At 37.8% G+C, this 12,926-nt stretch overlaps 1 protein-coding gene across 2 annotated transcripts in view; it reads right to left on the bottom strand.

The window, feature by feature from the left end:
* Positions 1–12,926, bottom strand: part of LOC117297598 (sperm flagellar protein 2-like) — a 43,293-nt gene that overhangs the window by 5,752 nt on the left and 24,615 nt on the right. For both annotated transcript variants that reach the window (XM_033780711.1, XM_033780712.1), the window contains 10 exons: positions 12,642–12,925; positions 11,927–12,113; positions 10,760–10,807; positions 5,873–6,131; positions 5,045–5,131; positions 4,510–4,648; positions 3,156–3,255; positions 2,513–2,698; positions 1,909–1,959; positions 796–978 (listed from right to left, as the gene is read on the bottom strand). In XM_033780711.1, coding sequence (XP_033636602.1) covers positions 796–978; positions 1,909–1,959; positions 2,513–2,698; positions 3,156–3,255; positions 4,510–4,648; positions 5,045–5,131; positions 5,873–6,131; positions 10,760–10,807; positions 11,927–12,113; positions 12,642–12,925 — 1,524 coding nt within the window. The remainder of the gene's footprint in view (positions 1–795; positions 979–1,908; positions 1,960–2,512; positions 2,699–3,155; positions 3,256–4,509; positions 4,649–5,044; positions 5,132–5,872; positions 6,132–10,759; positions 10,808–11,926; positions 12,114–12,641; position 12,926) is intronic.

The following is a 12,926-nucleotide window of genomic DNA, read 5'->3' as shown; positions in this document are numbered from 1 at the left end:
GAAATCAACAATAAACAATCATATTTCAAGTTTTGTTGGTTGGCATTACCATCCAAAAGAAAATTATACAAAAGCGCTGTTTGAAAAGGGAACGTAACCCTGTATACCTTTGGTTTTTGGAACCGTTTGATTGTTTTCATCCTATATAAATATATAGACAATAAAACTAACCTGTGAAAGTTTTATTTCAAAAGGTGGTCAAGTTTTTTAGACATCGCAAAAAGTCCGGAGCAGTTTTGTCCACTCAGGAAGAATAAACAGTAATTGGAATAAACAATCTGAGAGTTTTGCTGTCAGCACACTGCTCAGATTCAAATAATTTTTTCAAATATAATGCTGTTTCGACCCTAGCAGAGTCTTCCTAGAAGGTTAAAAATGAAAACACAACAAAGCTATTAATTTTGGTTGTTTTTTAAAGTTTTTTTTTACCCATACTGATGTGTTAGCACTGTATACTCAGTACTTTCCTGAGTCCTGTGAAAAAATATCACAGGCATGTTACTTGGGTTTGATTCCGAACCCACAACCCTTGCAATTAAAGATAAACAGGCTTTTAGTATAACAAGTTTTATTGTCTTCAAGTTACATTTGGTTCTTTGAAGCGCCTTTTAAAAAATGGTATAACAGAAGCAGTCAAAAGATGAAAATAAACCGAGGTCAACACCAAAAATATGTGAGGCACAACAGACACAGCTTCAGGGGGGTACCTGCCATGATAAGTTTTAATCATAAACAATAACTCAGGCAATAAATGAATCAACTAGAATTCCAGTTTTCTTAACTCATCCACTTTACCTGATCAAACTGCTCCCTGGTCAACGTTCCCAAGCCTAGAGAGTCAACTTTCTTGAAGCATTGTAGAGTAACAAGAAGTTGTGCCTGGGAGGGTTGGGTAAAAGGCTGAGCAATCTGTAGCATGAATGTGCGCCAGTCGATATACTCAGAATCTGGGGACAGGATGGTGGCTAGCTGCTCCAACTGTCAAAACGATAACAACAAATAGGAACAATTATTTCTTCAGAATTTTGTTAAATTAAAAGTTAAATGTATCACATCAGAAGGGAGGCAACTTCTTAACCAGTGTCCGATTTCATGGCTCAGTTTTATTAGCAAAGAAGTGGCGCTTGCGGAAGAAGGGCATTCCGCGCTAACGTCAAGCATATTTCCCAAAAGTACTAAAATTTTTTAGATTTAGTCAAAAATCCAAAGGGAATATGTCCACTCAGGGTAAGAATAATCAAGACTTGGAATACACAATCTGAGAGGCCTTTAATAACAGTAACGCTTCTCAGGTGCAATTTTTGGGGCATAATGATTTATACTATCAAAATATGCTGTAAGCTTCCAACAAAATTATATATTTCCATTAATTTTAAAAGCAATTATCAAACATACTTTCCTTTTAAAGGGTCTATGTAATTTTTCCTAACACAAAACACAATGTCCATAGATTTACATTAAATTTACACAGTTTGAAGATTATAATAGTAGAAAGCTTCCCTTAAAATTGTACTTACTGAGGTGCCGTAGTTTTTGAGAAATGAGTAAAACAAATAATTTCCGTCTCAGTTTTAGCATGTAAAAACGTATTAACCAGTTATGCTATGGTTTTGGTATAATATCATAATGGAATTTTACATGCTAAAATAATTTTCGTCTTCCTGAGACGAAAATTATTTTATGACTTGTTTAACTCATTTCTCAAAAACTACACAATCTCAGTTGGTAATAATTTGAAGGGAAGCTTTCCACTATCATTATCTTCAAACCCTGTAAGTTTAATGTAAATCTGTGGACATTTTGAAAAAGTACCTGAATCCTTTAACGAATAACTCACTCTCTATTACTACTTGTTATAATTGTTTACTCATTACTCATTCACAGGTACAGACTATTGAAAGTACCAACCTGGTTGAGATTTAGGCTCATCCATTGATCAGGCAGGGCCTCTGTTCCATGCTGGACAAATAAATTAACACACAAATTTATACAAAGTCAATAAAACAAAGTGTCAACAAAAATGAAATAGTATTTAAATAAACCAACACCCAAGTGTAGATCCTTGTCATTTGATTTGAAGCTTGATGGCCATGTGTCATTCACAATACAACCCATTAAATGGCATAATGTAATTAATTAATTGCGCATTTCGGTACTATTCAGTTTGCATTTTTCAGTATTTATTATTTCCTTTTTGGTGAAGAAAGGAGAATATGAATTAAATTTAGAACAATAATTTAAGTCAAAGACAATCAAGAACTGTTTGAGAAAAATAATGAATAAAAACAAAAGTAAATAAGGAAATAAAAATAACGTAATGTAATGGATACGGAGGAAACCAAAATGGGAGAATTTACAGAAGCCAAAAAGGCGAGTTTTAAAATGCCCACTGACAAATACAAAATGAAACAAGTTACAGCACCAGCAAAAAAGCAACAAACAAACAAAAATTTACAATCTAACTCAAAGATGAGTATGTTGAACAAAAACACTCCTAATTTTCTAACATTACCGTCAATGCAGTCAAGTCAGACAGAGTATCCACAAATCCCTTGTTAGAGATGAAGCCAGAAGGTGCTGAGCGAACAAACTGTTGATACAATAACTTCATCTGATCCACAGTGAATGTGTCTGGTAAAGCAATCTCAATAGGGGAGGGCCTCGGTGGAGGGCTTGGTGTACGGAACACTTTCACTTCCTGTAATAAGCAAACAGGTTTAAATACTAGGTTATTACTGTTGTTAATATTTATTCAGCCATTTCTCTAAAAAGAGATTTCTTTGATTACACTGTGCCTAGGTATAGTGGGTTACACCTGTTTCAGACAGGCGTGCCAGAGCAAATAAATACATAATAGATAAGGAGCCACTCTAGGTCTACCCATATAAATTTTGGTTTCAGACAGGCGAACTTAACTTAACATTTACATTGGCTCGATCGGTTCATGACAAGATCGACATCTAAAATCAAGGCACTCCAGAGTCATTCCAAACGGCTGCGACAGTCGGTGATCTCTCGCCTTCTAGTGTGTCCAGTCGCTCCTAACTGTTTCAGACATCAAACTTTTCACGTACTTGTTTCAGAATTTGGTTCGGCGCAATTCTGGAGTGACTGTCTGAAACATGTGTAAATATAATATTGAATTTTTGTTTTACCTTGTTGATAAGGAATTCATCTTGAAAGGAGACTAGCTCCGGCTGGATTTTCTGTTTCTTCTCGATGTTCTCACCAAGAACTTCTGTCACAGTGTCAATGCTGTGAAGAAAAAAATCACACAAACATGAGTTGACTACAGAACAGTACAACACTTGGATTTGTCACATCATTATGTGGTGCTCTTTGAAGGATGGGGCAGTGGTGTTTAGTTTTTAGTTTTAGTTTTATTAGACTTTACACGGGCATAAAAATATAAATATACAAATAGATATACATTGTAAAGAAACAAAGAAGCAAAACAGCTAAAAAATACCAAGCCAGTGAGTGGCTAGGAGGAACAGGTGACCAGCACCTCTACAAAGCCATCCTGCCACAAAGAATGTCCCCTTATACCCACCCCACAGTTAAAAACCACCCATCCCACTGCAAACAAAAAAGAAGAAGAAAAAAAAGGGGATGGGCGCTTGAAAATGGGACTGACAACTAAAGACGACAACAAGATTGTTAATACTATCATTATTAATGCTGGTAATGAAACCAAGGATGCCACAGATACATGTAAGTGAATTGAATCACTGTACCTCGCAAGCCAGAGGAACCCTGCAGACAAGGGTGCTTGCTATGTGAACCAGAAATAAAGAAACACAGGGGCTCAGATATGGCCTCACTGGGTGTGTACGGATTTTCTTCTTAAATCTTTGTGTTGTTTCATGTGCAATATTTGTTTCTGCCTTTTGTAATTGTTGATATTTGTGGTGCTTTTTAAACTTGTGCGAGCAATGTAATTTTTCTTTTTTGAAATGAATAAAGTTTCTTATGTCTCATGTCCTACTCTTCCACAATAAATGTTCTGGGTTTCCTATACCAATCCTAGTGCATTGGACCTACGGCTTAATGTCCCAAAACGAAGGACAAATCAATTATGGTAAAGCATCTCACTCAAGGACAAAAGTGCCACGACCTGGACTTGAACCCACACTCTGCTAAACAGAAACACCAGGTCTCAATTTAAAGCCTATAAGCACAAAACTCTGCTAAGCACAGGAAAATCTTGCCTAGCCAAAAAAACAGGTCACTAGCCAACATCCCATAAAGTTTACACTATGGCGACTGGTGCTCCACTCACTTTTTACTTACATGTTAGCAGAGAAATTTGTTAAACAGTATTTTCTGTAAATTTTTTGGCTTTACCCATACACCAAGAATTTTCTGCTTATTAACAGCTTTTAGAAATTTGGCCCAGAGCTTGAGTGCGATGGTCTGTACACCTCAAAGAAATTTGTTTAACAGTATTTTCTGCTAAACAGCTTTATGAAATTGGGCCCAAGAGCTCATTGAGTCCGAAGGTCTTACCTGCCCATTTCCTGTTGGAAGCGAGCGCCCAGCCAGTCATCCATATCCTTGTACACCTCTTCAGACTTGGCTTTAAGCTCCTGAAGGACGGCAATAGCGTGGATCTTTGTCAGCTCCATCCTCGTCTTCAGACCACTCTCTAAGGGACAGAAACAAATCAAGAAAGAGGCTAAAAAAGGCACATCCTTTTCATCTGACAACTCACACCTGTTATCTCTATTTATTTGGGGGTTTTTCCCAAACAGTGGACTTGATTGGATCATGCACAAACCCGTTGTGCTGTTGAATGCCCCAAAAATTTAACAAAAAGAAATATTTTCCAATGTTGATTTTTTAGAGTATATAGTAAAAATGTGGGCCTTCTTACACACAGGAAAGCGTTTTTTTTGTTTGTTTATGTTACCACTCGCAGAAAGTTCTTTCTCATTAAGATTCAGTTTTTGTAAAACAGATTTTGGTCCAGTAAAAAAAATGTATCTACAAGCCCTGCAGTCTTTTGGAATTTTACCCTGAAAAACGAATCCTGATTACTGACCTTCATGTGAGATGGCTGCTAGGTATTCCTGCTTCATCCTGTCTCTTAATTCCTTCTTAGCTCGTTCCTCCGGAGTATCCTCGGTTGCTAAATCAACATTGGGAGATAACAAATTTCAAACTTAGCCATATTTGAAAAAGGGATTGGCACGGGAACTGCAACTTCAAACTTACACAGCAGATCAAAAAAATTGAATTTCAAACAGAATTCTATGAATAGGCACTGCATGAGCCTGAATTGAAACTTTGGATATGTGAAATAAAAAGTACATGTATTAATAACACCTAGTACTGCCTCTGAAGAAGGTCCGGTTTGGATCGAAAGCTAAGGCCATCTACATGTACCTGACTCATTAACAAAACCTAATTTTAAAAAAGTCCAACCTGAGTGATTTCTTTTAACCAGCGTGTAACACCATGTTTCTACCTCCATGGTAACACGGACACACGATCAGTCCTAGTTAGATTTCCAATGTTTATGTGTTTCTTTCTAATGAAGGCACTTGTCAAAACTAGCACAAATTGAAGATAAGACTTAAGGCTTTGCATGGTGGAAAAATAATGAGTAAAGTAAAGTTTGCGGTAACAACATGTAAACAATCGTTTTTGTGAGTAGTTGTGGCTCTGAGAAAAGCCGGTTTCTGCTTGACGTTTCAACCAGTGTTATGTACTTTGACCGTCTTTTCTTGTCGTCTTCAAAATGACATTGAGCTATTTTGAACATTTAGTTTCCTTACTTTCTTTATTAATGTGTCAAATCAAGTGATATGTCACATAAACTCTCAGAACTTTTCTTCCGAGTGCAATTTCCTTTAAACATCCCACTTACCAGGAGGTGGTGTCGGTGGTGGGGTAGGCGTGGCCGTCTTCTTCCCCTTCTTGGGCGACTTCTTCCCAACCGGTGACTTCTTGCCACTGGGGGATTTCTTGCCACCAGCCGGGGATTTCTTGCCAGATGGTGACTTACTCTTGCTTCGTTTCTTAGCGGGCTTCTTGGCATTACCCTTGTCCTTCTCCTTGTCCTTCTCGGCCTCGCGGATCTTTTCCGCTTCGTCTTCGGCATCCCGAGCAGCGAGTTCTGCAGCAGTCTGTTGTGAGACACACAGAAAATGCACATAAAAAGAAAAGAACATAAATATTTTTGTAATAAAATGGCTCCGTTTAACTGGGGTCAAAATGCATACAATGCTTAGCAGTTGTACATACACATAGTAATAGATTTCACATTGAGGATCTTTTCTGCTTTGCCTTCAGCGCCTGGAGCAGCAACTTCTGCCACGGTCTGTTGTGAGACACACAGAAAAAATGGAAGAGAACATGCGTTTGGGTTTTAGCGTCGAGTGTGCATTAGCAAAACGATTTTAAGCAGCTCAAGCTATTTCTTTTACACGGTAAACGTGGTCAAGTGACCACATTTTAACCAATAGGACTGTTTGATATATTTTTAAATAATGTTTATTAATAAAGTATACTTTTTGGTGTTAGTTTTAAACAATTAATGTGTTTGTATAAAGTGCAATCGTTTTAGAGGTGCTAGAAAACACTCAAACTTAACGTGATGCATTAATGTTAATATTAAGTATGAAGAAATTGCTTTGCTCTTAATGCTATAATAATTGTGAAAGTGTCGTGGCCGAGCGGTTAAGAGCACCAAACTCAAACTCTGGTGTTTCTGATCAGCAGAGTGTGGGTTCGAATCCCCCAGTCGTGACACTTGTGTCCTTAAGCAAGACACTTCACCATTGCTTCGTCCTTCGGATGGGACGTTAAGCCGTTGGTCCCATGTGTTATGTAAAGCATGTAAAAGAACCCAGTGCACTTATCGAAAAGAGAAGGGGTTCGGCCCGGTGGTCCTGGTCCGATTGGCAGCAAATTGCACCACAGCACCTTGTAAAACATTACATGGTGCTATCAGAATTAGGTCTCATAATTCAAACGAAGTCCCACATCTTGCAGGATATACTGTATGTTACAGCGCCAGGAGCGTCACTGATTGAGGGACATGTGCGCTATATAAGAAGCCACAATTATTGTTATTATTATTAATTATTTAAATTAACTACACAGAAGTTTGAAAATCTTTGTTTCAGTTAAATTCCAGGATATGAATTGCATGATCAACTTTTGGGGGATAAATGGATTTCTCTGACAATGACAAACTCTTGAAAGATAAAGAAAGAGTTATATTTAGTTAAGGGTGATCAAAGACTAATTGGCTAGAGTGGGATTCTAACTGCCATTTTTGGACGGTGCTTTACCAACTGAGGTATCTAGCCCTTATGTTAGCAGTCTCCCTTAGTTTGAATTATGTTTGTTCAAGGGGTGAGGAGGCGATTACAGAGTAAAGGAAAATTCTTCTCGTCGGGGCTTGTGAGAATTATCTGAGAGGCAGTTTCATTATTTATACAACATTTCGTAAAAATAGAAACAAGTTTTATTGTTGTTGCTATTCAGAGTGTCAGTCTGGAGCTCTGGTCTTTCTGATCAGCAGACTGGGGTTCAATTCCTAGGTTAGACATTTGTATCCTTAAACAAGAATCTTAACCACTATTGCTTCAGATTTTTGGTCCCTTGTGTTGTTGAATCCAAGTAAAAGAACTGCGTTACACTTATCGCTAACAAAAGGGCTCTGCCTAGCGTTTCTGGCAGTGGCTGCTGATGAATGTGCCACAAACCGTTATAAGGTGCTGTATGAACTTATTTCACAATCTAAAATTCTTAAAAGTTAGTCTATTTGTTTAAGCGCCTTGAGTACATGTACCTTATTGTAGAATTATGCATTTTTTTAAAGTTTTTTTTTTGTATGCAAGTCGCCAGACACACAAGGCCTTAAGGCCACTTCAAGGTGTTTGCTACAATAATTTTATTCCAGAGGCCTATCCCCTTTACAGTCCATATGGATGTACATGTAGGCTTGGGTATCATCAATCCGAAGCCTGGCTGGTAGAGCAGAAAGGCACTACCTCCTTAATTTTATGTAGCAAGTGTCACGACCGGGACTCGAACCAACACTCTGCTGATCAAACACCAGAGCTTGAATCTGGTGCTCTTAACCGCTCGGCCATGACACGCCACAAGAGGTATACACATGATATAATACTATATAATATTATCTTATAAAAAAGCAACAATTGTGCATTATACCGATAGAATAAAGTGCTAAGAAAGAGTGACTACACACTGCATAATCCACTGTATAGACGTGCGCCTGTACATGGCCCTCTATAATAGTTGTGCACAGAGTGGATAGCTACAACTCCAATCCTAACTTACCATACAGGCCTTTGAAAACCCCTCACACTGTAGGTGTGCGAATAGCAGCAAAAATAATGCAACAAAAAACAAATTAAAAATCAGTGCCAGGGAAAGTAAGTTTGAAATGTTGTGCACAGTCAACCCTTGTTATAAGCAGTACTGTGATAGACAGATGTTAGTTTTGCAACATGGATAAAGAATATAACTTTTTTTCACCCTTATCATTAAAGGCACTGGACACATTTGGTTATTTTCAAAGACCAGTATTCTCACTTCATCCCAACATCTATGCATAAAATAACAAACATGTGAATTTGGGCTCAATTGGTCATTGAAGTTGCAAGAAAATAATGAAAGAAAAAACACCCTTGCTGCACAACTTTTTGTGCTTTCAGATGCATAATAAAGGGCTTCAGGCCTGAAGTCTTTTGTTATTTGAGTGAGAAATTTCCTATAATAGATGTTAAGTTTGCATCGGGGATAAAGAATATAATTTTGGTTTTTACCCATACACCGATGTATGTTTGCACTGTACTTCAGTACTCAGTGCTTCCCCGAGTCCTGTGAAAAAAATGTCATAGGCGTATTACTCTGGTGGGGTTCGAACCCAAGACCCTTGCAATTCTAGAGCAGTGTCTTACCAACTAGACTACCGAGATTACCAAGAACTGCCTCTAGCTACCGGGCAATCTCGGTAGTCTAGTTGGTAAGACACTGCTCTAGAATTGCAAGGGTCATGGGTTCGAATCCCACCCGAGTAATATGCCTGTGATATTTTTTTACAGAACTCAGGGAAGTACTGAGTATACAGTGCTAACACACATCGGTTTAAGGGTAAAAACCAAAATGAGAAAATACCTCTTTCTCAAAAACTAGCCGTTTCTCACAACGTTTTATACCATCAGTGCCTCCAAGAACTGTATACTTAGTACTTTCCCGATGCAAAACTAAACCCTATCACATCAGTGTGGTACCCTTTGCTATGACATAGGATTCAAACTGCCTGTAGTCAATGGGCTAGATTGTTGGTTTAGTGGAATGAAATCTGCACTAGCAATGTAATGGTCTTAGGTTTGAATTCCACCTGAGGAATTTGTCTGTGACTTCTTTTCACAATGGTGTAAGGGTAAAAACAAACAATATTGTTATAAAGAGGTTCTGCTTATAAAGAGTACATTCTCAAGTCCTGAATCTTATTTTTGATGTCTTTGTTTTGCTGAAATCTTATAACAACGTTGTTATTGAACAATGCATTTACCACTTTTATGGTCCAGTAATCCATCTTTTCATACTAAACATCCTTTGTCCTCACCACGTTACTCCTATTGGTTCATAGCCACCAATATTGTTTCTGAAATAGAAACTTTGATTGGCTGTAATTTTCTCGCTTCTTTCTGGATCCTTCCCTTAATCCCTTTCCCCTCTTTTTTTTTCTATATGCCTCTGAATAAGGTCCAGTTTGGATCGAAAGCTAAGGCTATCTACCCTACTCATTATAACAACGTTCCTGTTCTAAAGAGGTAATTTGCCCAGTCCGAGCGATCTTGTTATAACAAGAGTCGACTGTAACTAACATTATATACTTCCCCATTACCAAGATGTATGTAAATGTTTAAGATACCAAGTGTTTATATATAACCCTCAATATGTGAGTTGTATTAATGGTTAGTGTACTCCCAGGTCAAAATTCCAGTTGAACCTAGTTAACTGGGGTCAACTGGTTCAACTGGTTAGTGACCAAACTCGCCCATTTTCCATATTAACCAACTGGTTTGGACTAGGTTTAACTGTGTTCAACTAGGTTGAAATTATAAACCAGTTGGTTTCTGTCCATTTTCCATATTAAACCAACTGGTTTTAACTGTGTTTAACTAGTTAATCAACTGGTTTTCTACTAGTTCCAGTTAAACCCAGTTTAACTAGGTTCAACTGGAATTTTGACCTGGGCTACCATACAATTTTAAACTGCAAATTACTACCCTTTTTCCCAAATTTCTTTTACAAATAAAATTCTTGAAACTGCAGTCCCAACTTGAACTTTCACAAAAAAGTGACTTTAAGGTCATGTGAATAACCATAACAAATGTATTACAAATGGGGTGTTAATCAACTGTCAATAAACAGACTTGGCAGATTTAATTGTCAGTGGTCAATTCTCTGGTTAATAAAACAAATTGTAATTGAAACAATTTGTACACCTTATGCCACTGCGTATAATGTCATAAATGCATCAAGAGTGATGACCTTGCTTTGCGCTAAACTTGCACCAAAGAAACTTCACTCACAGGTATCTAAACTAATAGTTTTCATTCAATTCAAACTTATTTTTATTTCCATACTTCATGAAAACAGAGTAAGAAAAAGCAAAAAGTAAAAAAATGCCAAGATGAAAAGGATGCAAAGAAGAGTTTTGAAACACACGATGCAGTAAAGTAAATTCTGAACCATACTGGCTGCTTACCATTTCTGTTATTTTCATCATCCCAAACTGGAAGGCATCAAAGATCAACTGTAAAAAAAAAAAAGGCAAAAGTTATTAAATAAAAACTATTAAATCTCAGAATAATCTACTCAGAATCATCACAATTACAAAGATATAACAACGCTAATTTTGTGATATAAAAAGTTGTACATTTAGATTGGCTGCTAACAGCACACAGCAATTTTTAACCTATTGGTGGTATATCAAGTGTTTAGACATTTATTTCAATATTGGCAACAACAAGAAAAGCATCAAATGCAATTCAACCATTATACAGGCTACAGAATTGAAACATACTGTACTATAACATGGCTAAAGATAAGGATTATAAAGTATTAGGTCTCATACTTCAAGCTCCACAATACCCTTACAGGAAAATATTGAATGTTTAAGTGCCTTGAGTGTCACTGAGTGACGGATATGAGTGCTATAGAAGAAGCCACTATTATTATTATTATTATTAAAGGGAAGGTATACATTTGGTAATTGTCAAAGACCAGTCTTCGCACTTGGTGTATCCCACCATAAGCATAACATAACAAGCTTGTGGAAATTTGGGCTCAATCGGTCATCGAAGTTGCAAGAAGAAAAAACACCCTTGTTGGACGAATTTGTGTGCTTTCAGATAGGAACAAAAGATTATTTTCGTAAGAAATTACCTCTTTCTCAAAAACTATGTTACTTCAGAGGGAGTCGTTTCTCACAATGTTTTATACTATTAACAGCTCTCCATTGCTCATTATCAAGTCAGTTTTTAAGTTAATATTTGTTTTGAGTAATTACCAAACGTGTACCTTCCCTTTAAAGGCACCTGGATATCCTAAAGACCAGTATTCTCACATATGCATAAAAACCTGTGAAAATTTGAGCTCAATTGGTCATCGAAGTTGCAAGAAAATAATGAAAGAAAAAACACCCCAGTTGCACAAAAATGTGTGCTTTCAGATGCATAATAAAAGGCTAATATTTGAGTGAGAAATTACCTATTTCTCAAAAGCTACGTTACTTCAGAGGGGCCGTTTCTCACAATGTTTTATACTATCAACAGCTCTCCATTGCTCGTTACCATGTAAGTTTTTATGCCAACAATCATTGAGTAGTAACCAAAAGTGTCCAGTGCTTTAAAAGATCCTAGCTGGTACCTACCTTTTCATCAGCATCTGTAGGTGGTGGAGGACTCTCTTGAGTCTCTTCCAGGCTAGTTGCAGGGACGGCTTTCTCTTTCTCCTTCTTGCCTGCTCTACTCTTGCTTCCCTTCTCAGCCTTGCCCGCTTGAGTCTGACTCGGGAAGAAGCCCTCGGTGGATGTTGGGCGTCGAGGGACAAGAGGAATTCTATGAGGGGGGAGGAAAAGAAAACAAAGTTCATCCACACGAACGCAAAGCTGCCAACATTTGCATCTTGCAATTAGGTAAATTTTGTACAACAATCAGGGATAAATTTAAAATTACATTCAACATAATACAAACAAATTTTCCATCACAGGGAGATTTTCAAATTTGTTCATTGGAATATGAAAAGATTGGTTTATTTTCAGCTGGCAGCTGCTCTGCTGTTGGTGACCTGCTGAAGGGGTTTCAACGTCAAATCCAGTAATTCCTTTTCCAATTGATAAAGTTCTTGTGAAAGTTTTTACAGGTCTCATGTTAAAGATTGTAAAAAATATATTGTCTTTCATTGGCAACCATTAGAAATGCATTGAAAACAGTGACAAAAACAAAGAAATCTATACTGCAATTTTTGTTCAAGTAGGTTTCAGTGACCTTTACCTAATGTTAAAGGTGTACTGTTTCAACCCCACACATCAAGAATCCCTCAAACTGAAGTAATACCCCGCGTAGTATTTTGGAGGATTCACTCACTTTGGTTTCTCCTCATCCGCCTCGTCCTTCACCTCCTCCGGTGGAGGTTCCTTTCCTTTTTTCCCCTTGGCAGACGGCGTCGTCGGTGTGATGGCCCTGGTGACCACCGTCTCGCTGGCCACGGCGCTGGCCGGTGCCGAGCTTGGCCTCTCCGTGGCCGTAGACAGATCGATGAGCGGGATACGGACGAAGCTGGTGTCAAATTCTTCTGGGATCTTGCCCTCCATACCCTGGTAGTAATCCTTCAAGAGGCGTAGAGTGTCTTGGTAGCGATCTGTCTCGCAC

The sequence above is a fragment of the Asterias rubens genome, chromosome 12 (genome assembly GCF_902459465.1).
Source record: "Asterias rubens chromosome 12, eAstRub1.3, whole genome shotgun sequence".
Classification (NCBI taxonomy): Eukaryota; Metazoa; Echinodermata; class Asteroidea; order Forcipulatida; family Asteriidae; genus Asterias; species Asterias rubens.
This window is presented reverse-complemented; position numbering and strand designations above follow the sequence as displayed.